General features: G+C 42.2%; 2 protein-coding genes across 4 annotated transcripts in view; both read right to left on the reverse strand.

The window, feature by feature from the left end:
• Positions 1–20,865, reverse strand: LOC102940735 (glucose-dependent insulinotropic receptor). Of its 2 annotated transcripts, none has more exons than XM_043522372.1 (2): positions 20,451–20,865; positions 1–8,417 (listed from the first exon to the last, which is right to left on the reverse strand). In XM_043522372.1, the coding sequence occupies exon 2, from the start codon at positions 2,823–2,825 to the stop codon at positions 1,785–1,787; it is 1,041 nt and encodes a 346-aa protein (XP_043378307.1). In that variant the 5' UTR covers positions 2,826–8,417; positions 20,451–20,865; the 3' UTR covers positions 1–1,784. The 2 variants fall into 2 exon arrangements, with proteins under 2 accessions (XP_043378307.1, XP_037765143.1); XM_037909215.2 differs by lacking the exon at positions 20,451–20,865 and adding an exon at positions 8,544–9,376 and having other exon boundaries at positions 1–7,885.
• The window catches only part of SELENOT (selenoprotein T), an 18,415-nt gene continuing 7,821 nt past the window's right edge, over positions 12,934–23,527 (reverse strand). For both annotated transcript variants that reach the window (XM_007057377.4, XM_043522373.1), the window contains exons 4-6: positions 20,872–20,959; positions 17,548–17,700; positions 12,934–13,654 (exon numbers count right to left, since the gene is read on the reverse strand). In XM_007057377.4, the coding sequence (XP_007057439.3) occupies positions 17,576–17,700; positions 20,872–20,959 (213 nt within the window). In that variant the 3' untranslated portion in view covers positions 12,934–13,654; positions 17,548–17,575. The remainder of the gene's footprint in view (positions 13,655–17,547; positions 17,701–20,871; positions 20,960–23,527) is intronic.

Raw genomic sequence — 23,527 nt, forward strand, 5'->3', positions numbered from 1 at the left:
TTACTTCAACACCAATCCAGGAGGCCAGTAACCCACCTTACACCAAAGACAGTGCTTTCTACCTTTAGTAGTCCCATTAGTATAAGTGGGATTATTCATGCATTATACCTAGTGGTAAGTGGTTACGGAATGGTGCCCTTCGGGATGCACTGATTTATGTTAACTGTCTCAAAGCATGTACTATTGGGGCATGAGTCAGAGATGCTGCCTTTGCTCATTTCTAATAGTGGTTGAGAGTAGAACCATTTGATCTGTATTTAAAAAAAAGAACCCCTGCCCCCAAACTATAAAAATAATGTTTTTAATCTATTCATTTTCAGAAATGTAAAATTCCAGCGTGTGTGTCGCCTATATTAGAATAATATATTTAATGTTAAGTCACAACTAGAAGGAGGTGTGCAAACAATACAGTGTATGTTTAAGGTTGTGACTAGTTAACATCAGTATTAATAGAGAGGCGCACATAAGTGTTCCTGACAGAGCTCATGTGCTGTATTGAGTAGGAATTACACTCACCTTGTGTTAAAAAGAGAAAAGTTGGCCAGGGGCTAGATGTCTTGTTTGTTTTGTTCCCTCCTCACCGTAGTGGCTGAGTCCACACAAGGATTTTGTGGACTTATCTTTACACCCCTATCAGTAGCATGCAGAAGGGAAGCATTAATATCCCCATTTTACAGCTGGGGAATGAGGCACAGAAAAATTAAGTGACTTGCCCAAGATCTCTTGTACACAAAATGTCAATGAAAGAGCAAGGAACTGAATCCAGCTCCCTTAAGTTCCAGTCCAGTGCCTTAACCACATTCTCTGCACACCGGTAGCAACACTGCAGGCTTTCCTATTTTGTCCTTCAAGTGCATTCCTACCCTTAACTAGAAGGGATTTCTTATAGGGATGGTTCAAGCTCCATATCCACCTGATTCTTGCTCCCACTGCTGAGATGACCAACAAAGATTGCCAAAGGGTATTCGTTATGGTGGCCTGTGTGATATGGACACCAATCCACTGAGCACTACTTGGCTCAAGCTGAAGTCACATAAACCATCAGCCAGTCACTTGATAGGTGGCCGCAACTTTGGGCCACTGCCCTCTGACCACCGCTATATTTTAAAAGCTCAGGAATATATATTTACATATGGTAAAGCAGAATTGTGTTGTTTAGCTAATGCACAATATATTTTGATACAGAGGAAATACAGAGCCTGACTGATCTGGCTTTCACTTGGTGACAGCAGCTGGGTAAGATGACGGGTTCACTCATTCACAGAATGTGGCTGGCACAGAAAGATACGAAAGGACTTCACCAAACAAAGTAAAGATAAAGTAATAACCTGCTGCCGCTGGGTTTCTAAACAAGTGCAAATAGAGTCTCTTTGGCCCACGCAGGAAATGATCCTGTGCGTAACTGCCCTTGATGAATACATAACTTCAAAAGAAGTTACTCCTGATTTACCCAGGTCTGAGCAAGAGTGCACAGCAGCTCAGGGTATGTTCAGGTTTATAACACTGGTAGTAAAGTATTGCAGAGTTTAATTGTCCAAACAGAACTGTTATAGGCTATTTTTAAAAAACAATACCCCCACCATTTTGTGTCAAAGTTTTGATTTTTTTTCCCAGCCAGCTCAGCTACCTTTTACACAGAGAAGGACAAAAGGGAAAGTAGTAAATCTGGATACCAGTCAACGTGCTCCAGGTCCAGGTGGTTGGTTGGTTGTTACACTAGAAAACTGTCAGTCTCATATTCCACTTCACTGGTGGTTCATGCAGAGCTTCTCTTCTGTTTTGGATCATGACACTGAGAAGACTATTTTGCAGGGGCTAGAACTGTTGAAGAAAGTAGTACTGGGGACTTGAACCCCAGATGAATCGGGTCTTTTAGCCTCTCCATTGGATAAACCATCAAGGGCTTGAATATTAAAGTGAACCACAGCCAGAGGCTTTACTTGGCCTTTCTTCTTGAACTTCATCAGTTTGGGCAGCTGGCTTCTTATATCTTTGCAGTACAGAGCATAGATGAGGGGGTTGATGAGGGAGTTGATTTCTCCCAGCAGGAATAAGACATCTGTAATCGGGTCAGCCAGGTTGCAGGAGTCACAAGTAGCTTGCACAAAGCCTGCCAGGTAATAAGGTCCCCAGCAGGTGGTGAAGCTGACAATCATTATAAGTACTGTCCGCAGTGCCTTGAAGTGGCGGAGGTGAGCAGTGAAGGGTTCTGCTTGCAGGCAGGTGCGCCTGATTCGCTTGTGCTGCGAGTAGGCAATCCTCCCCATTGAGATGTGCAGGCAGATCATGACCAACAAGGAAGGGATGAAGATCCCAAAGCAGGTCACATATAGGTAGTCACTCTTGGCTGCATACAGGAGCCCACAGTAACCCGTGTAGTTGCTTTGCTGCAGGGAGGGAAAAATCAAAGGCATGTGCCCAAACAAGATGGAGACGGCCCATAGGATGGTGAGAGAGAAGACCACGGGTTTTTTGTTCAAGAGGGTAGGATAATAAAGGGGGCGCTTCACTGCCAAGTATCTATCCAGGGAAATCAAAAGCAAGGTGAGAATGGAGCCAATGCAAGGTGTCATGCTCATGCAGGTCCGCAAGAGACAAAAGGATAAATTCTTGTCAAAGTCTCCATCCAGAATATCATCAAGTGCCTCTGCAATGCACATCACTCCCACCAGCAGGTCTGCAGCAGCCAGGTTGAGGATGAAGATGTAGCTTCTTCCCTGCTGCTTCTTCATTAGTTTGTAGACAATCACAATTACCAGCAGGTTGGCTGAGGGGATGAAGAAGCCCAGGAGAGAATGTAACACTGCATAAAAGATGTGGCTCATCTTCCTTAGGAGGTGAGGATGGGAGACACATTGGCTCCAAGAGGCGTAACTGACTCCACAGTCTATATTGACTCCACCACAGAGAAAGCCAAGCTGGAAGGAAATGTGCAGCTGAAGTCTGGACTGAAAGAGCAGGACCCAATGAAAAAAAATAAGACCTGGTGCCTTTAACTCTTGGCTGATTCTTCAAGAGACAGGTTGTTCTCTTGGAATGGCCATACTCTGTTCTTCAAGCCGCCATCAGTCTGCTGTAGTTTCCAGATCTTTCAGATTTTTCTCTTTGCCCGCAGAGATGTGCTGGGAGATGAAAAAAAAACCCCGAAGTCCTCAGCTGCTGGCAGCAGGAGGCTACTGGCAGAATAAACTCAATGGGTGGGAAGAGAAAGTGATTGGGGATGTTTGCTTGTTCAATCAGTTCCTGTATGTGTCTTTGACGCAGAAAGATAAGAAAGGTCTTTATCAAATAAAGCAAAGATAAATTATAACCCCTGACAGGTGTCTAGAATAAGTGCAAGCTAGAAGAGTCTCCTGACCCACACAGGAAATGATCCCCCATGTATAACTGCTATTGTTAAACACACAGTGCTAATAATAGAGAGACCAGGATTTGTTCCAAAGAGGGAAATGTATCTCAGTTACTACAGAGAATCACAAAATATGCTCAGTGAGTGCTATGTGCCGAACACCAGACTAAGGTTATCAGTTAAATGGCTTTCTCAGAAATCTCTCTTCTATCAACTGTGAGAAACTCTTGGAACTATGGCAACCAATGAACATTAAACACAGTGCTTCTAAATTGAGACACAGCACCAAAATCCCAGCTAAAAACACAAGGACAGCAGCAGCCCAGCACTAGGAAGAAGCGCCCAACACATATTGTTGTTTCAGATCTTGCATATAACACTGACTGGAATGATAAAAAGAAGCTTCAGTGTAAAATAATTCACCTTTGTATAGCAGGCTAATTTTAGCCAAGTAACAGGAAAGTGTTATCTAGCAATGAGACTAATCACTAATAATAATCCCTAACTCATCACTAGATCTCAAAGTGCTTTACAAAGAAGATCAATATCATCCCCATTTTACTGATGGGGAAACTGAGGCACAACAAGGGGAAGAGACTTGCTCAAGGCCACCCAGCAGGCCAGTGGTAAAGCCAGGACTAGAACTTAGGTCTCCTGAGGCCCAGTCCAGTGATCTATCAGCTAGGCCGCACTACCGCACGCTAGGACTCTTGAATTCACCATTCACCATTGACATTTTTGCTGCCACCTAACCGAATAGGGCTCCAGGCACCTAGGTTTCTGCTGATCACCATTCACAAAGCCACGAAAGTCCTAATGCCCCACATGCCCCTAATCCCACCCCACAGCTGATGTGTAGCACAGAGCCCTAGTTCAAGTGGAAACCATGGAGGCCCCAAAGCAGGCTTTTCAAACAAGGATGGGAAACACTTATCTCACCCACAGGCCCTATCCTGTAGGTGTGCTCAGAGCACAGAGACCTGTCAGACCCCATACCCAAAGGCCTGGATGCAGGCCACCAGTGGGGGGGTCTGACATGTCATTCCATATTCTTTATGACAACATGCTTATGATATGAATATGCCATAACTGAGATATACTTCATGCAAGAGGATCATGTGAGATATCATTGGAAAGGCTATGATTTACTGAATGTGATTATCCTATTTGTATGCATGTATCATTTCTGTATCTGAAATTAGGAATATTGACTATGTTTCAAATATGTTACTTTGGGTGACATCCCCTGCTAACCCTTCAGGTACAACAATGAAAAGCCCAATAGTGCTGATGGCCCATCAGCAAGAGACAATGGACTGTAAAAGAGCCTAGTCTCCCTGTGAACATGTGGGTCAGCCTGTGAAGAATGGCTACAGGGGCCCTACAGAGGCATGTGACCACATCACCTGATACTGGAACCCATCTTGAATTCTGTACTTTTCCACGAGAAGCTGGGGGGGAGGGGCAACTAGGAAACAAAGGACTCCCACCTCATGCAAATCCTGTTTAAGGGTGGGGAGTGAGGTAATCCAGGTCATCAATTCTCCCCTGCTATCCCACCCAAAATGACTGCTGGAAACAACTAAGACTGAACTGGGGGAAAGAACTGAACCCAGGTTGGAAGGGCGACTGACCTGTGAAGATTATTAGAACCACATTTAGGGTGAGAACTTTCATGTAACCAGTTTCTTTAGTGTATTAAGCTGAGTTTGCATGCTCTAGTTTCTTAGTAATCAGCCTTGTTCTGTCTGCTACCTCAACTACTTAAAATACACCTGTTATATTGTAAACCAGAAATACATTTCTGAGCTATAACCCAGTTTATGTGATTTCTAATGGGGGTGGGGGCAGGAAGAGAAGTTGTGCATACCCTCCTCCACGCTGAGGGAGGAGACGAATTTCACATAATTTTGGGTTTATACTCCGTGTGTGTGTGTGTGTGTGTGGGAGGGGGTGGTCATCTGGGTGCTGTGGCAAGCCCCTTAAGCTGAGCCTTCTCAGAGAGGATCTCTGTCTCTGTGAAGCTGGGTGTGGCCCTGCCTGTCTGCTTAGCTGGAAAAGGCAGGGGAGCCTAGTCCAGCAAGACTAGGTAAAAGGGGGCTCAGGCTGGCAGAATAGTCTGCCTCAGGGGCATCCCAGCAAACCAGGTGACATCCCAGGGGGCCCAACCCGTCACAGGGGGCAGACCAGCACTCACACAATAGGCACAGGGAAATGTAGGGCAAATGAGAGAAAGGTACTGAGTGTGATCAGGAGATAAGACTGTTTCAACTGCTAGGGCATGTGCTACCTAAAGTGTCTGACCTAGCTTAGATGCCTAACTGCAGGAGAACATTTGCAGCTAAGGATCCTGAGCAGATGGATCAGCCAGGTTAGCTGCGTAGGCTCCAATTCCCCTCTCCTTGGCATTTAGTTCCTGGCTAGCTTTGGCAGCTCCACACTTGGCTTGCTGGCATCTGAGGATCCCTTTCTCGCTCTCTCCACATGTTGTATGAGGAGCCTAGGTGGCTAACTCAGGACTGAAGATTCCTACAGGTGGCAGGGGGAAAGAGAACCTCTGAAAGTTGCGGGGAATTCCACAATTGGAGGGGAAGAAAAAGCATTTCTGTGGTACCTGCTCAGAAGGTCTGATTGGTAAAATCATTGCTAGGGGAGAAGAGTTGGTAGCCAGAGTGCAGGAGCAGTGATTAAAAGAACAGGATAAATAGTGGAATCAGGTGATAAATAACTATCACCAGCACACCACATCTGATGGGTATATATAATTTCATTGTGATTTATCCCCTTACTAAATCAGAACTAGCATATGAATATTCATGGTTATATATAGATGCAAGCAAGGAAACAGCATTATGTATCACCTGCACTATAATATATATATGTATAAATGCAGGGTGACCTCTTAGAAGGAACTATAAAATCAATGAACAGAAGCCAAATTGTCCTCATTTAATGTTTTTGCACAGTGAGATTACAGAAAATGACCTTATTTATAGGGAAACAACTCAGAAGAGAAGGAAATTAAACAAATATCCCCTCCAGTGAAGTTAAGATATAAAAGCATTTTGAAATCTCCATGAAAACATATGGCATTTTGGCCTGAGACAAGGAATGGGCCATATGTCTGATACATGTTTTGCAGGTGTGACATGGTATCATTTACAGAAACCCTTCTGCCCCATGCCTCAAGCAAACATCGTCAGCATGTGTACTGCATAACCCTGGCAGCTGGTTTTGTTTACAGCTTTCCTGACTCTGGCCCACACACTTTCGAACACTCCAAATTCACAGTATTTTGAATCACCTTCAGAATAAGAAATGTGGCTGCAGGATGCTCCCAGTCATGTCATAGTTAACTGAACCTTGTTTTCTTTTTATACAGGAAAAAAAAACACATTTTTATTGAGCTCCAAAGTGCTATGCTTCCTCTGGCCCAGTAAATTAATCAGCCACAGCACCTCTCTTCCTAGGACTCTCATTGCCTAAATCATTGCTTTCAGATCTGCATAGCTATCCAGCAGCATGCATTAAGCTAGGAATAGAACGGCTGAGAGTATTATGATGTATTATTTGTATTACTCTCGTGCTTAGGAGCCCTAGTCATGGACCAGGATTCCATTGTGCTAGATGCTGTACAAACACAGAACAAAAGGATGGTTCCTGCTATCTGTCCCCAGAAATTAGGAGCACACCTGTTTGGTTCTTACATAAACCAGTATTTTGTAATACTGGAGTCTGGACTGCAGTCTGGCCATGTGAGGTAAGAAAGTGATGGATGAAGACATATGTGCCTGAATGAAACCTGTGTGAAAACCTTCCTTTCCGCTCTGCATGAGATACCCAATTCTGCACCTGTACTTTAACCAGGGTGGCAGGAAAGATCCCTGAGGGAAACAGAATTTGTATCCCTTCTTTCACCACTTCCTCACCTGCCGGAACTTGCCCAAGCTACACCTCTGATCCTGTGTGTGCCCAACCTCAGAGGGGACTGGTTTTCACTCTGGTTGATGTAGCTGGCACCAATCATGGGTCACAGATGGGCTGTGGTCCAGATACCAAAGGGCTTAATTACAAGAGCCGTAGGGGCAAGAGATAGGACTGGGTTCAGCTCCTTCCCATGCTCTATCTAGCTAACATACATCTGTGACATCAGGTGAAGGTATCTTTAATATTTGCAGGGGGAATTAGAAGCAGTATCTGGCTGTTTGCTTCAGTGCATGTATACCCACAATAACCACATGTGGAAGTTTCTTAATATGGTAGAGACTAGAAGGAAATGGGGAGTATTCATTTATAACAGTGCAGGGGACAAGTGCAGGTGTGCTCCCATGGCTGGCTGAAGGACTATTAGCAATTTGCTAGCGTTGATTATTTGTGATGTTCATTAAAGTTGTGGCCTCATTTACTGAACAGTTTGCACTCGTCAAATCATTTATACGAGGTTCATATCTTGTTATGGATTAGAAATCATTTTATATATAGTCATCTTCACTTCTGTCTGCCTGTACTTCACCTTCACAGAGTGAACTGGTTCACCTAAAAAAAAAATCCAATAATTAGTCAATTTAGCCTCTTGCCAAACATTCTATAATCATTTAGCTTGCATTTATTACAGATTTTGATGCTAAGTCAACCAATCCAAGAAAGATATTATTTTCAGCCCTTGTTAATGACCAGTATGAGAGCTCCACTAACAGCTTTGCAAACATAGTTTTAATGGGATTTGTACCATTCCATTTTATCTAGGCAGTTCACATACAGCGTTTGTCAACCTTTTAGGGACTAAAGCTTTTATCTATCTTGAGAAAATAGTATTGCTTTTTCATGGTTAAACTAAGTATTGTTCATGTTCAATAAACTAAGAAAAAGGATCTGATTTGGATTTCATTTACAATGATGTAAATCAGCAGAAGTTAATGAAGTAATAAGAACAGGAGTACCTGTGGCACCTTAGAGACTAACAAATTTATTTGAGCATAAGCTTTCGTGAGCTACAGGTCACTTCATCGAATACAAGTACTCCTTTTCCTTTTGCGAATACAGACTAACACGGCTGCTACTCTGAATACTGAAGTAGTGGAAGTAAATCCAAATTTTCAGCAGTTTAATTGAGATATGAATCTGAGCCAAATATTTATCTACCATGTAATCCATACAGCACCATCACATACTAAAAGCAGTAGAAGTGGCTTACCTGATACAGCATCAGGGTGCATCCACTCACAGTTCCTTCTCTTGGTGGTTGGGTAATTTTAATACTTTAGCTCTTCTGCTACAACAATGCCCCCCATCCCCCATTTTCAGGGTAATAAGAGTCCCAAAAGCAAAATACATCCTTGACCCTCCTTAGGCCATGGAACTTTATCTCTGTGGCTTCACCAGTTGCTTTCACCAGGCTAAACAGTTGCTTGGCCTTTCCCAGGTTAGTTAGACTCTTGTTCTTTTATTCCTCAATGCTAGCATCATAAGCCCTTCTCCTTTGAGTTACAGGGGTTCCACACCAACCCTCAAAATGCATTATAAGTCCTCCCTCTGCTACAGACTGCAGCTCTGGGACACTAAACTCTTAGAGACTACCACCTTCTTCCCAGAATCTGTGGCTTCCCATTTCACAGGATAACATTCTGCCACCCTCCCCCCAAAATCTCTATATTGAGGCCTTCTCCCTAATCACTTTACAGTAGTCTTCCCCAGATCACCCTACAGAGCCAAGTCAGACCTCAGGTCTTCCCTCATCCCCAGTCTCTTCCCTCTAAGGTTACTGCTTTCACACCAGGCCCTGCTATCAGTCTCCTAGCACATGATCCATCTCAGTCGCTTGCTCCCTCAGGGGTTACAGCTCCCATGATTTGGGCAAAAACCAGGCACAGGTAAGAATTGGGATGGAGATGTATTTAAAGGCACAAAAGGCTTTTCAGAAAGCCTTTGACAAGGTTCATCACCAAAGACTCTTAAGCAAAGTAAGCTGTCATGGGATAAGAGGGAAGGTCCTCATGGACTGGTAACTGGTTAAAATAAAGGACACAAAGGGTAGGAATAAATGGCCAGTTTTCAGAATGGAGAGAGTTGAATAATGGTGTCCCTCAGGGGTCTGTACTGGTACCAGTGCTATTCAACATATTCACAAATGATCTGGAAAAAGGGGCAAACAGTGAGTTGGCAAAATTTGCAGATAACTATCTTGAGTAGTTTTGTATGTCCCAGGCAGACTGTGAACAGCTACAAAAGGATCTCTCAAAACTGGGTAACAAAATGGAAGATGAAATTCAATGTTGATAAATGCAAAAATAATGCACATTGGAAAACAATCCCAGCTACACATATAAAATGATGGGGTCTAAATTAACTGTTACCACTCCAGAAAGATCTTGGAAGTCATTGTGGATAATTCTCTGAAAACATCGACTCAGTGTGCAGTGGCAGTCAAAAAAAGCAAACAGAATGTTGGGAATCATTAAGAAAGGGATAGATAATGAGACAGAAAATATCATATTGCCTCTATATAAATCCATGGTAGACCCACATCTTGAATACTGCACCCAGATGCGGCCACTCCATCTCAAAAAAGATATTAGAATTGGAAAAGGTTCATGTTAATACCTTTGAAAATCTGGGCCTTGGTGTTTCAGAGACAGACACAAAGATTTCACTCAGTACTGCAACTTTGACTTCAGTGGATTTACTCCTGATTTACACCGTTCTGAGATGAAAATGAGACTTGATTTGTACCTCAAGCAGTTTACACAGTAAGTGCCAGCTTCTGATATTCACACTGGTATAAATCCAGAGTAACTCCCATAAGTCAGTGAAGCTACATCCACATAACATTAGAATAAATGGGCCTGATTCACCACTATGTGGTGTTTTGTATCCTCATTTACACTTGTGCTAAGTGAACACCGAGTAAAAAGATTACCAAATTAGAGTGTGCCTCTTATAGTGCGTTTCTACATGCTCTTTGCATGTGGGTTCATGATAACTGATAAAGATTTCTAGGAGAACTAAAAATTAGATCCTATAAAACTGAACATTTTGGAGAAACATTATGTCAGAATAACCGGTTTCACATGAAAGATGCACTAAAACTGTAGTTCCAATGTTAAGATAATGCATAGATAAACCATATTGAGTGTTCATGTTTTTGACAGCAAATAATTAGGCTCTTTGGGGGGGGAAATATTGCAAAGACCACCACAAAAACTGAAGATATATGACTGAAAATTAGAACCGTTTCACAGAACTATCTTCTGAGTAAAACAAGTCACCCTGATTAAAGTACCACAAACTATTAAGGATTCTGATAACACTGTACAACTGTCTCTTAAGAGGGTGTGCATGTGACACTTCCTTTAAATGACTGCCAACATCTCTTTTCAACCACCTTTTTCTGATTGAAAACATTCTATAGAATTACTGTTTAATAGGTTTCAGTATAAATCATAAAAACAAAACTATGTGGTGAACTCTATGACCCAAAATTAAATACAGGATTGAGGCAATGGAAAAGCTGTGCGTCCATAACAAAAGCCAGTAAAAGAGGGTTATACTCTTTGCATACTTAATAAACACCAGCATGGTTACCCATATACTTTACCTAACATTGTTTATAGTCTTGATCTGATAAGAAAACTGCTGAGCTCTAAGATTCTCTTTGATATTAAAATAATTGTTGATCTCTTTCCAAAGTGGGAAGACTAGGTAAATATCAGAATTTTTTTGCTTGATAACTGTGTATGGAAATTCATAGCCTAGCAACACACCTAAGCAGGCATATACATAGATGGAAAACAAGTAATTTCACCGAACTTGGCTGAAGTATGTAAGTAATGACATTAGAAAACCTTTTGATTCATCTATTTCCCATGAAATTGTGTTTCACATGCGATGCTATGGGGCCATACTTATGGATCATCAGAAATACATAGCTATCCTTTAAACAGCAAGCAAGGAGAATTTCAAATTCAGGTTATTGTATGCTGAAATGTATACATGTGGTTTCACTGAAGAGTGGCTGGGTGGAATGTCTTGATGTTACTGCACTATTCAAATTAGTCCCTAAAAATCTTTGAGGAAGGGCCTACAGTAATTCCTATTTAAGGTGACAGATGCCTCCAGTTGATTATGGAACTCACTTTGTTTCTATTCAGACTGCCAAATTGTTAAATAGTGTCAGAAGCACCAGGTCTTAATATCCAGTGGTAACATATGAAGGCAACAGGACCTGCAGGTGCTCAGCACTCTGGGAGTTAGGTGTCCAATTTTAAGTTTGACAATTCTGGATTTTTGGATGTGACAAGGGCCAGGCACATTACTGAACTTCTGCATCTTTGTAGCCAGTAGTTTCAATCACAGCTCAGCATTGGATATAATTGCCTTCCTGTGACTGAGCTAAGGAAGAAATAGGGGCCGTAAAGCCATCAGGAGGAGGGTTGGGGCATTACTCTCTATAGCTGTGAACCGATCTGGGGTCTTCTCAAAGAGATCTACCGTTATTTTTGGTCCAGATCCCAAAGGCCAGCTCCCATACGTCTTAGAGGCAAACTTTGGTGATCTAGAATGTCATCTTGAAAAAACCCTTAGATAAATCTCTCTCAGGAAGTTCACTGAGCACAAAAGAGTGAGAGCCTATTGACCCCTAAATTTCCCTCCTAAAAGAACTCTATTCCAGAAAGTGGGGAGGGAACTATTTGAATAAACCTTCCTCCCACTTCCTACCCTTCTCCCTGCACCTGTTATGACCATTTGAAGGTGTCCCATGTAGCTAAGCAACACCTGTTAAGAGCTTTCTTGGTCTTCTGTGTACTGCTTGCTCTGGACTTTATGGCTGTGAATTCCAGTGCATATGCCACTACCCCAACCTCAGTCAGGATTCTGTAACTAATGCAGGTGCTGGTATCCAGTGGTCACTGAGACTGTCAGCTAAGGAAAGGAGTAGCTCCTGAGACAAGCAAACAGAAAACACAGAACTCCCTTCAGGTAGAAGTGGTCATGTTGCAACAGCTATAATGCTACCTTTCTCCTCAGCATGGCACCCAAAGAACCTTAGAATTGGCTTATCATCCACTTACATCTAACTGAGCACATCCACATCCTTACCTAGTCTGAATTCACTTTGTCAGCGTTCACAGAACTTGACTGGGCATACGGTCCTTTGCACTAGTCATTTCCGTATGACAGCAGAACTATTGTATGTCTTTGTTAAACTGCACCTGTTTCCTGAAATCCGTATCTTACAATACGTCCAACAACTTTTTCTAACTACTGTGACACTGCATTCTCTCCCCTCTCCTACATGCCTCATATGTACAAAATGTCAAGAATACATAGCACTCAGCAATTTAAAAAAAAAAAAACATGTTACAGTATGAACTTCCCAAGGCTAAGTTAAACGTATTTGGATAACAGTCTTGTATCTTTGAGAATTCACTGAGATGGAATAGTAACAAGAAGTCAATACAAGACTAATAGCGCTCCTGTGAAGTGTACGTCTTCTAGGTTTGTTTTCAGCTCTAACTGGAAGAATCCAGTTTGATTATTCTGTGTGGTCATACTTTCACAAGTAATAAAAGTACACCAATACTTTACACAGTAAATGAAAACTCTTTATTTAAATTAATTTGCTTAGTTTATATTTAGGACATATAAAGGCCCAGCTTTTCAATTCTATAGACTGGTCAAGGGAAAGCTCTTGAGCTGGCCAATACAATTTGAGAAGCAGTTGGTCTTTTAGTTTTTCCTGAAATCACAAAAGTGGTAATTACTCTGCATATAGCTTTGTTCATATAATTTATAATGCACTGTTCACTCTGCAATATATTCTGAAAAATATACAAACCTAACATAACCAAATTAGAGATGTTTGATAGGCAATTGTCTCTTTAAAACAGTTTGGGAATAAATCAGTATTCCTACAATTCTATTTTAAACTACAAAAAGAACAAATTCATATAAAATTACAACAGATTAGACAAACTTTTTCCAAGAAAAAAAGATATCAACTCAATCTTCCATTGTGTGACACATGAATATAAAACAAAAGTTACAGTTAGTAATGCCTGCATTGTTTAGCTATGAACTGGCTGACTTAACTCTTAAAAAAAACCACTATACAGTATTATTGCACTCCATGACTGTGCAGTATTTGGAAACATGCCAGCACCGAAAGATGTCTTGCATTAAGGTTTTTTCAGGAGGTACAACATGACTGAAAAGAAAGCATCCAGTCTGCACTAACAGCTTGCTGTCTTCAGTACAGGCCTTCATAGGTTTCAGTCACGCTGCCTTTGGGAAAGTGTCACTTAATGGCTGAAAATACAGTGAGACAAAAACATTGTATCAGTGGACAATTAGGTCAAAACAATAAAAAACACAGTAAGTTGTTTCTATGATGCATTTGTACACACTGTTGCAAGTCTGAATATCTTCAATCCTGAATTATGGAGAAAACCTATGTGACTCCATAGCCTACTCCACCAATATTAGAAATATATACGTATAATTCAGTTAAGTGACAACTAATGGATGTGAGGGGGACATTGTCCAGAAATATATTATGCATGTAAACACTAAAAAGGGAAAGGAACTACATAGGAAGGTACAGGACCTATAACTAGGAGTACTGGGATTAAGTTGAGGAAAGGAAAATTTACGGCTGAAAAAATCAGGAAAGTCTTTCTAACAGAGGAATTTGCTGCAGAATCATCTCCAGAGGGTAGTTATGGAAGATCTTTAATTGGGACATTTAGCCAAAATCTAGTTAAAGAACTAGACGAAAAAAGGTGCATAGCCAGAAACAGTATAGTACAATAAAACCTGCCTTCGGCCTGGTCTACAGGAGAGTTAGATTGACGGAAGGCAGATTTCATCGACCTATGTAAGTGTCTACACTACAATAGCGCTCCTGCCAATGCAAGTCACCCACTACATCGACCTAACTCCACCTCTGTGAGAAACAGAGTGCTTAGGTCAACCTAGCTAGGGTGAGACAGTGTCTGTGTAGATACTGTGTTACTTACATCACCTGTTGGCTGACAGCTGGGAGCTCTGCTGCCACCTCCCAGTGAAGGATTGGGGGGGCAGTGATGAAGGAGAGCCTGAGCTAGGAGGCAGGGCTCCTAACTGTCAGCCCCATGCCCGACAGCCCAAGCCCCCCCGCACACGTTCATAGTGGGAACCCTCCCCTTCCTGAGGGCTGACAATCAGCCGCAGCCAATTTCACAGCATGGAGCCTACTAGCCCTGAAATTTCGTTCTTGTCAGTTTCAGGGCTGCTATTATTTCACATTTGGTCTCTGGCTCCAGCTCTCATCCAGAAGGCTCCAGCTGTGAACCCCTCCCAGGCTGGACCCAGAGAGGAAATGTGAAATAGCAGCAGCCGTTAAACTGACAAGAATGTCATTTTCACGGCTGGTAGGCTCCCTGCTCTGAAATTCAGCCTAGTCCCTGGCTCACAGCTAGGGTGGTCAGCCCTGGTGCGAAGGCAGACCAGCTGTGAGCCCTGCCCAGCTGTCAGTGCCCCATAATGCCCCACTGCAGTCAGTGCAAGTACTTCTGGTGAGGACATACACCACTGGCAGAAGGAGGGTACTGTGGATACTAACAAGCTGATTTAATTACTGCAGTAGCTGTAGGCCGACTTAATTTAAGTCGAGCTAATTTTGTAGCGAAGACAAGCCCTTGGAGACCACCTGTGAAGAGAGACCACCTGTCATGAGCAACTACCTGCAGAGGCCATGGACCACCAGATTAGTGTTGCTGTACAAACCTTTGAAGAGCGATTATCTCTTACAAGCAATCACTTTTGCTAACCCCCATGAGTGGTCGTTCTTGGGAGGTTTTACTGTATTATCAGATTTAGAATCCTGTTATGTTAAATCGACAAAGAAAAAATTCTATGCTATTCCAAAACCAAAGTTTACAATCTATGTTCCCAGCAATAAGAACATTTTCCAGAATCCTGCAGCACATAACCAATATGCAAAACATTATAAGGGGATTAAGATGCATCTCTGAACAATGTGGAAGATATCTGATTTTTTTTTTAAGATTATGTATCCCTCTGGTTATTGTGTTGCTTGCTAAAGGATAAGCAGGGGTTAAAGTCAGGCTTAAGTGGTTTTGCAGAACCTAAGTCAATGGCTTCATATAAAAAATAGAGGTGTCAATCCCTTTGAAGTTTGATCTCCACCATGATCTGATCAATAGGCTGGCTGGCAGGATTCACTCAGTGCAATGGCAAGAGGAGATGGAGCTGGCCTGGGTCAACCACCAAACAGAATGAGTGCTAGGCACTCTCTAAAGCTTTTGGTAATAGACTTAAATGGACAATAATTTTCACATCAAGGGCAACATTTCCTGAGTCTGTGTGATTTCCTTCATTTTATAGGCGTTTTTCCACATACTGTCATAAGGTAAATCTTTAGCTTGCATTATCATGAAGTGTTATGTAAAAGTTATATTACACTAAAATGTAGGGCTGTCAAATAATCAGTTAACTCACGTGATTAACTCAAAATTAATCGCGATGAAAAAAATTAATCGCAATTAATCACAGTTTTAATCGCTGTGTTAAACAGAATACCAACTGAAATGTATTAAATATTTCTGGATGTTTTTCTACATTTTCAAATATATTGATTTCAATTACAACACAGAATACAATGTGTACACTGCTCACTTTATATTTTTGATTACAGATATTTGCACTATAAAAACAAGAAACAGTATTTTTCAATTCACTTCATACAAGTACTGTAGTGCAATCTCTATCATGAAAGTGCAACTTACAAATTAGGGGTTTTTTGTTACATAACTGCATTAACAAAACGATCCAAAAAACTTAAAGTCCACTCAGTCCTACTTCTCGTTCAGCCAATCACTAAGACAAGGTATTGAAGGTATTTACGTGCCAGATATGCTAAACATTTGTATGCCCTTTCATGCTTTGGCCACCATTTCAGAGGACATGCTTCCATGCTGATGACACTCAATTAACACATTTTTAAAATTTGTGACTGAACTCCTTAGGGAAAAATTGTAGGTCTCTGGCTCTATTTTACCCGCATTCTGCCATATATTTCATGTTCTAGCAGTCTTGGATGATGATTCAACACTTGTTCATTTTAAGAACACTTTCGCTGCAGATTTGACAAAACGCAAAGAAGGTACCAATGTGAGATTTCTAAAGACAGCTACAGCACTCAACCCAAGGTTTAAGAACCTGAAGTGCCTTCCAAAATCTGAGAGGGATGAGGTATGGAGCATGCTTTCAGAAGTCTTAAAAGAGCAACACTACGCTGAGGAAACTACAGAACCCAAACTACCAAAAATAAAAATCATCCTTCTGTTGGTGGCATCTGACTCAGGCGATGAAAATGAACATGCGTTGGTCCGCACTGCTTTGGACTGTTTTCAAGCAGAACCTGTCATCAGCATGGACACGTTCTCTGGAATGGTGGTTGAAGGATGAAGGGACATATGAATCTTTAGTGCATCTGGCACATAAATATCTTGTAACACCAGCTACAGCAGTGCCATGCAAAGGCCTGTTCTCACTTTCAGGTGACATTGTGGACAAGAAGCAGGCAGCATTATCTCCTGCAAACATAAACAAACTTGTTTGTCTGAGCAAATGGCTGAACAAGAAATAAGACTGAGTGGACTTGTAGGCTCTACAGTTTTACATGGCTGTATTTCTGAATGCAGTTATTTTTTCGTACATAACTACATTCGTAAGTTCACTTTCACGATAAAGAGCTTGTACTACAGTACTTTATTAGGTGAATTAAAAATACTATTTATTTTGTTTTTTACAGCACAAATATTTGTAATCAAAAATATAAAATGAACACTGTACACTTTGTATTCTGTGTTATAATTGAAATCAATATATTTGAAAATGTAGAAAACATCCAAAAATATTTAAATAAATGGTATTCTATTATTGTTTAATAGCACGATTAATCATGATTAATTTTTTTAATCTCTTGACAGCTCTACTCAAATGTTAAATTACAACTCACCTAAATAGTTTTTGGATCAGACACTCCTGAACAGTGGCCTGACTATTCTGCTCAATTGGATCTTTGGCTTGAACAGCCATTTACCATACAATCCTTTGCATTGCTGATTAATAAGGTAGCTAGTGACTGCAGCACAAGCAAACAAAAACCACCACTACCCATTCACCCACACACTTACAAGAAGTTTTCAGTGCTGCTAGATGGGGCTATGATCGATGATGGTGCATTGACTCCATGTGCACGTTGAGTTTCATTTCATTATCAAGAATTTGGACAAGCTGCTGCATGGAAGGAAGGTGACCAGACTCCAGCTTAGACCACACTGGAACATCTAACACAAAAAACGAAAAAAGCACACAATTAGAAGTACACCTCTACCCCAATGTAACACGAATTCAGATATAACGCGGTAAAGCAGTGCTTCAGGGGGAGGGGGAGGCTGCACGCTCCAGTGGATCAAAGCAAGTTCGATATAACACGGTTTCACCTATAACACAGTAAGATTTTTTTGGCTCCCGAGGACAGCATTATATCGGGGTAGAGCTGTAGTAGGAAAACCTGTAGTCATCTAATTAGAGCCAAGAAGTTGAGCAACAGTTTGGTCTTATATTCAGGAAGTTATCTGGAACAAGAATCTCTGCAAGCCTTTGAATGTATTAAAATGAAGTAGAGCACCCTGCATCCCAAATGATTATGGGTAAGCACTAAGCTCCTTGCTTAAAAAGGTACCATAAGGATTCAGAGTCAAAAATATCCATACCCTTCCTGTCCTCAGCTACTAACAGATTCCCTCCCTCCCCCAGACATGGGTGCAGTCTAGATTTTTGGGTCTTTTAACCATAGCTAAGGCTTAAATCTTGTTGGTCTGATCAGCTTTCAACTCATTTCTATCTACCTGTAATCTGTTTAAGGCTGAACGAAAAAGGTCTGTACTTGCCAAGACCAAGACAGAAGGCTGTTTATCCTGTAACACGTGGCACATTTCCTGAATAGTTTTAGTGGTCAGCAATGCCCTCAGCTATTCACTCATATGGGGAATTCTGCGCCACTGCGCGTGTGCAGAATTCACGTTCCCCACAGACTTCTTTACTTCCTCGTAGAAAAATTACTTTTTGACAGGGAAGCGACAAGAGCAGTCACGCACCACTCCCTAGCAGCGCAGATACCAGAGCAGCTGGCGGAGAGGTAAATCACTGCAGGGCGAAGGATACCCCAGCCAGTGGCTCCTACCCTGAGCTGGGATCAGCTGCTAGTCCCTGCTGGGCTGGAGAGGACAGGACTTCCTCTTCCCCTGCAAGGAGAGGCTGGTGCTGTGCCAGACCCACCCCCAGAAACCTCCCCCAGCTGCAGGAAGCTCAGCATCCTCCCCTGCTTCCATCACTCCTCAGCTGTGGGGGGGGAGGTCACTGTACAGATAGCTGCTCCCCCCCATCCATCCAACACCTGTACATCTGGACCTCCCATAACAGACACCCCAGCCAAGCCCAACCCAGTACATCCAGAACCCCCCTAGCCCTCCATACCCAGACCCCACCCTACTGAATCTCAACCCCTGCAACCAGACACCCTGCTTCCAGACCCCCACCCCTGTACCCAGACCGCCCTCCACTGAGATCCCTGCACTCAAACTCTGACCCTGATGCCCCACCCCCTGCACCACCACATCCAGACCCCCACGCCACTGACTGCCAACTAGCTGCACCCAGACCCCCCCCTGCTGAGACCCCCATACCCAGACCACTCCACTGAGCCCCAACAATCTTCACCTGGAAGCCCCTGCAGAGTCCCGTTGCCCCTGCACCTGGAACCCCCACAATGAGCCTCTGAGCACCCAGATCTCCCCCACACATAGACACCCCCCCCCCATCCCCCGAACTGAGCTGCCTGCACCCAGACTGTCCCACACAGAATCCTCTCACCCCATACCTGGATCCCTCTACACTGAGCCCCTCAACACTTGGATCCTGCCTGATTGAGCTTACCTGCCCCACACCTGGTGCACCTGATGCAGCGGGGCAGAGCCCCAGGGTGTTTCTGGGGCAGGGCCAGGCCTTGTGCTGTGTCAGGTGCAGCCTCACCGCTGAGTCCGTGTCTCAGGATGTGTGTGTGTGTGGGGCGGGGGGGGGGCTGCAGAGTGATCTCCAACCTTCGTGCAGCCAGTAGCCCGTGCCCCCCACTGCCACGCTAGAGCCTCTGCATTTATTTATTGACAAATAAAACTTGCAGAATTTTAAAATATCGTGTGCAGAATTTTAACTTTTTTGGCCCAGAATGCCCTCAGGAGTAGCTATTTAAACACAACCTTCAGCTCTGGTGTTGGCAGGTTTTTAATTCATTTACTCACTCAACTATTTCTATGGCACTCATCACATTAGCACCTGGCCACCTTACAGATAAAAATACAATTGATCGGCTATGTTTGACAACATTAATGATCACTCCCACACCTAACAGTAATAAGGCAAAAGCCTGACTGAACAAAGGTGAAGATCCTTTCCCATGAAGGCTCTGCCACCAGTTCTAATTCAAGAATAGTACACAGCCAATTTTAGCCATCATGATGCAACATTACATGTAAGCAGTCTCAAGCAGAAATGTTCCAGTGCACTCAAAACTTAAATAACCCTGAACTTCATTCTGATGCAGTTATAAAGCCAGTATAAAACCACACAGCCTTGGAGTTACATGATTATAGTGGCCAGAGCCACAAAAGAAACAGGCCACTGCATTCTGCACTGCATTAAGCTTGTGACAGGTCTGCAATGGCAGCTGTCAGTAGAATGTCACCTCCTGGTTGGATTAATGTAATAGAAAGGAATAGATAATTATTTGGAGGTCCAAATCAGAAAGGGAAGATTACAAGCTCCAGGACTGCTGCAGATGAAAATTGGCACTATTAATCCAGTCATAGTTGCTAAGAATCCAGAAGTAGAAATAGCTCAGGTCTGAGACATATTAGCCAAGAGAAGGGACATAAACCCACAGAAGAGAAAGCAGACAACTCCCTCCCTATTTCTTCCTTGGCTGACCAGTATCACCTATGTCTTGTGACACAGTGCTTACATAAGAAAGAGCACTCACCACTCCCAAAGGGGATTTCAGAGTAATGAGGCACCACTAAAGGAAAGCTTAAGTTTTTATTATTGTGTTTTTAAATTAGCAGTTTGAAGTCCACATGTATGTCTTGTTAGTAATCTAGTGCCTCTCTTCTTTATGTTTAGTTATAAGCAGCATTTAGTTCACTTTTAAGTAATAATAAGTTTCCCCCAGGTGAGCTTCAAGATGAAAGGCAAATAAGAACCACCTTATACAACCTACAGACAGTAGTTATCCAATATGTTAAAGAATTAACATCCACAAATTTCACAGGTAACTGCTTTATCTGATTTGCTCCCTCATTACTTCATTTAGGAGAGGCTGGTAGCCTTGGAGAACTCTTGTAGTATATAGCATACGTATAGCGTACACAAAGCAATTCCTTCAAATAACATTCAAAACTCACCATTCAAAGTTATTTCAAATGCACCTGTTGACATACACTGGTTCTCAATCATATTGCTCAGGAAGAAAACCATCATACAAGCATAGACCTAGAACCAATTAAGAATTAGTGTGAATTTCAGAGATAATGAGGTCTTGTGAACCATGCTACATCTTTACAAACTAAAACCTTTTCAATTGTTAATTTGCACTTTCTCAAACAAGTTTATAGTCACATAGTTGTTTAGTATCTTCCTTGCTTCCTAATCTAAATAGTAGTTTGTAAAACATTTTCTTGCTACTCTGGAAGTTCAATATTGAAGTAATATTGAACCACTTGATTCTTAAGGTTTCATTTTCAAGTATACTGTAAACTAAGATGTATCCACTTTAAGAAAACCATTCACATTCTGCAGAGCCAAAAGGTAGATGTACAATTTTAACAGCGTTTACATGAAAAACCAGTGAAAGGATTTATAGAAGTACTCTCCACAATAATCTGAGTAGCCAGAAACAAATATTCCGTGCCTAAATATATGGTACCTTTGATAAGTGTAAGTTAGTCATTGTACTCCCCCCCCCCGGAAAACCCTACTAGCATTTTCCTTCCACACCATTCTTTTAAATTCTCTTATGGCATTATACACCAAGGATCAAGTGATGCAATCTTCAGTAACATAGCATTGGGAGATTTCATAGCTAGTACATTTATTTATAGTTTTAACTTTTCATATTAAGTATTAAACACCAGTCTGTTCACACTGGTATCCAGGAACCAATGGATTTAGCATGAGAAATATTCAGACCAATAAAACTCCCAGTCATTTCTTAGTGAAGTCATTAGCAAGGTCAGGCTATTGTGCAGGACAGGTGTATCCACTACTTTGTTGGTTTAGCTTGTTTTGTCAATCAAGTACTCTAGTATTTCCATGTGTTTCAATTGATTGCTAATGCACACCTACCTCACAGGTAGTTAAGTTTGAGGTTTGCTGCACCCATAATAAACTCAATATTTAAAGATGTGTCAAATTACAACAGCCTTAGGGCTTGTCTACATTGGCAATTTACAGTGCTGCAACTTTCTCGCTCAGGGGTGTGAAAAAACACGCCCCTGAGTACAGCAAATTTCCGTGCTGTAAAGCACCAGTGTAAACAGTGCACCAGCACTGGGAGCCATGCTCTCAGCACTGGTAGCTAAGCCTCTTGTGGAGGTGGTTTTTTTAGAGTGCTGGGAGAGCTCTCTCTCAGCGCTCTGGCGTGACTACACAAGGCATGTTAAAGAGCTGCTATGGCAGCACTTTAGGGTTGCCAGTGTAGACTAGCCCTTAAAAGCATAAACCAGATAAAGTTTCTCAATTATTATTTTTTTTAAATTAGAGGGACTCTTCAGAGTTGGAGTTAATCAATCACTTCCAAGAACAGCCAGTTTAAGAACAGAACTATTACAAAAAGAACAGTGTCATTTTAGGATTGATTTTACGGGATATTCATCTCATCAGTAACGAAAGTTTCCCTTAAAGCATGCAGGGCATATTCTACAAAAGAAGAAAGAATATTCTGAAGTTCAAATAGAGATCTTGCTTTTCTAAAAAATGAATAAAAGTGTTAATAAGAAATAACTATCAAATAGCCAGGAGTTAATGCTAAAGGAAAGACAGGAGTAACACCTTAAAAAAATTAATCCATACATTTAAAAACTGTGATTCTACTCTCAATGACTATGTAAAAATTACTCCCTACTGACTGGTAAAGACTCCCTTTGTAGCCAGTCAATGCTACAGCTTTATCTTTTGGTGCTCCTTTTACCATATTATCAGTCTGGAAAGCAAAAGACCAGCAATCAAATCTGGATCTATGACAAAAAACCCAAGCACCATTGATAGGGCCCTACCAAATTCATGGTCCATTTTGGTCAATTTAACAGTCACAGGATTTTTAAAATCATAATTTTCATGATTTCAGCTATTTAAATCTGAAATTTCATGGTGTTGTAATTGTAGGGGTCCTGACCCAAAAAGGAGTGGGGGGTGGGCTGCAAGGTTATTGTAGTGGGGGTTGCGCGACCCTTACTTCTATGCTGGTGCTGGCAGTGGCACTGCTTTCAGAGCTGAGTAGCTGGAGAGCAGTGGCTGCTGGCTGGGAGCCCAGCTCTGAAGGCAGAGCCACGGCCAGCAGCAGCACAGAAGGATGGCATGGTATGGTATTGCCACCCTTTCTTCTGCACTGCTGCCTGCAGAACTTGGCCCTTAGTCAGCAGCCACCGCTCTCCAGCCACCCAGATCTGAAGGCAGTACAGAAGTAAGGGTGGCAACTCCACGACCCACCTAAAATAACCTTGCGACCCCCCTGCAACTCCCTTTTGGGTCAGGGCCCCCAATTTCAGAAACGCTGGTCTCCCCATTAAATCTGCACAGAAAGGGGTAAAAGCACACAAAAGATCAGATTTCACCACCCGTGATTCGTTTTTCATGGCTGTGAATTTGGTAGGACCATAACCATTTGTCAAGGTTCCTTCCCCACTCTGAACTCTAGGGTACAGATGTGGGGACCCGCAAGAAAGACCCCCTAAGCTTATTCTTACCAGCTTAGGTTAAAAACTTCCACAAGGTACAAACTTTGCCTTGTCCTTGAACAGTATGCTGCTACCACCAGGAGTTTTAAAACAAAGAACAGGGAAA

Source organism: Chelonia mydas, chromosome 9, assembly GCF_015237465.2.
Source record: "Chelonia mydas isolate rCheMyd1 chromosome 9, rCheMyd1.pri.v2, whole genome shotgun sequence".
Lineage (NCBI taxonomy): Eukaryota > Metazoa > Chordata > Testudines > Cheloniidae > Chelonia > Chelonia mydas.

Bases quoted from the DNA above. Each gene is read 5' to 3' on its own strand.
- LOC102940735 (XM_043522372.1), bottom strand. From the start codon at position 2,825: ATGAGCCACATCTTTTATGCAGTGTTACATTCTCTCCTGGGCTTCTTC.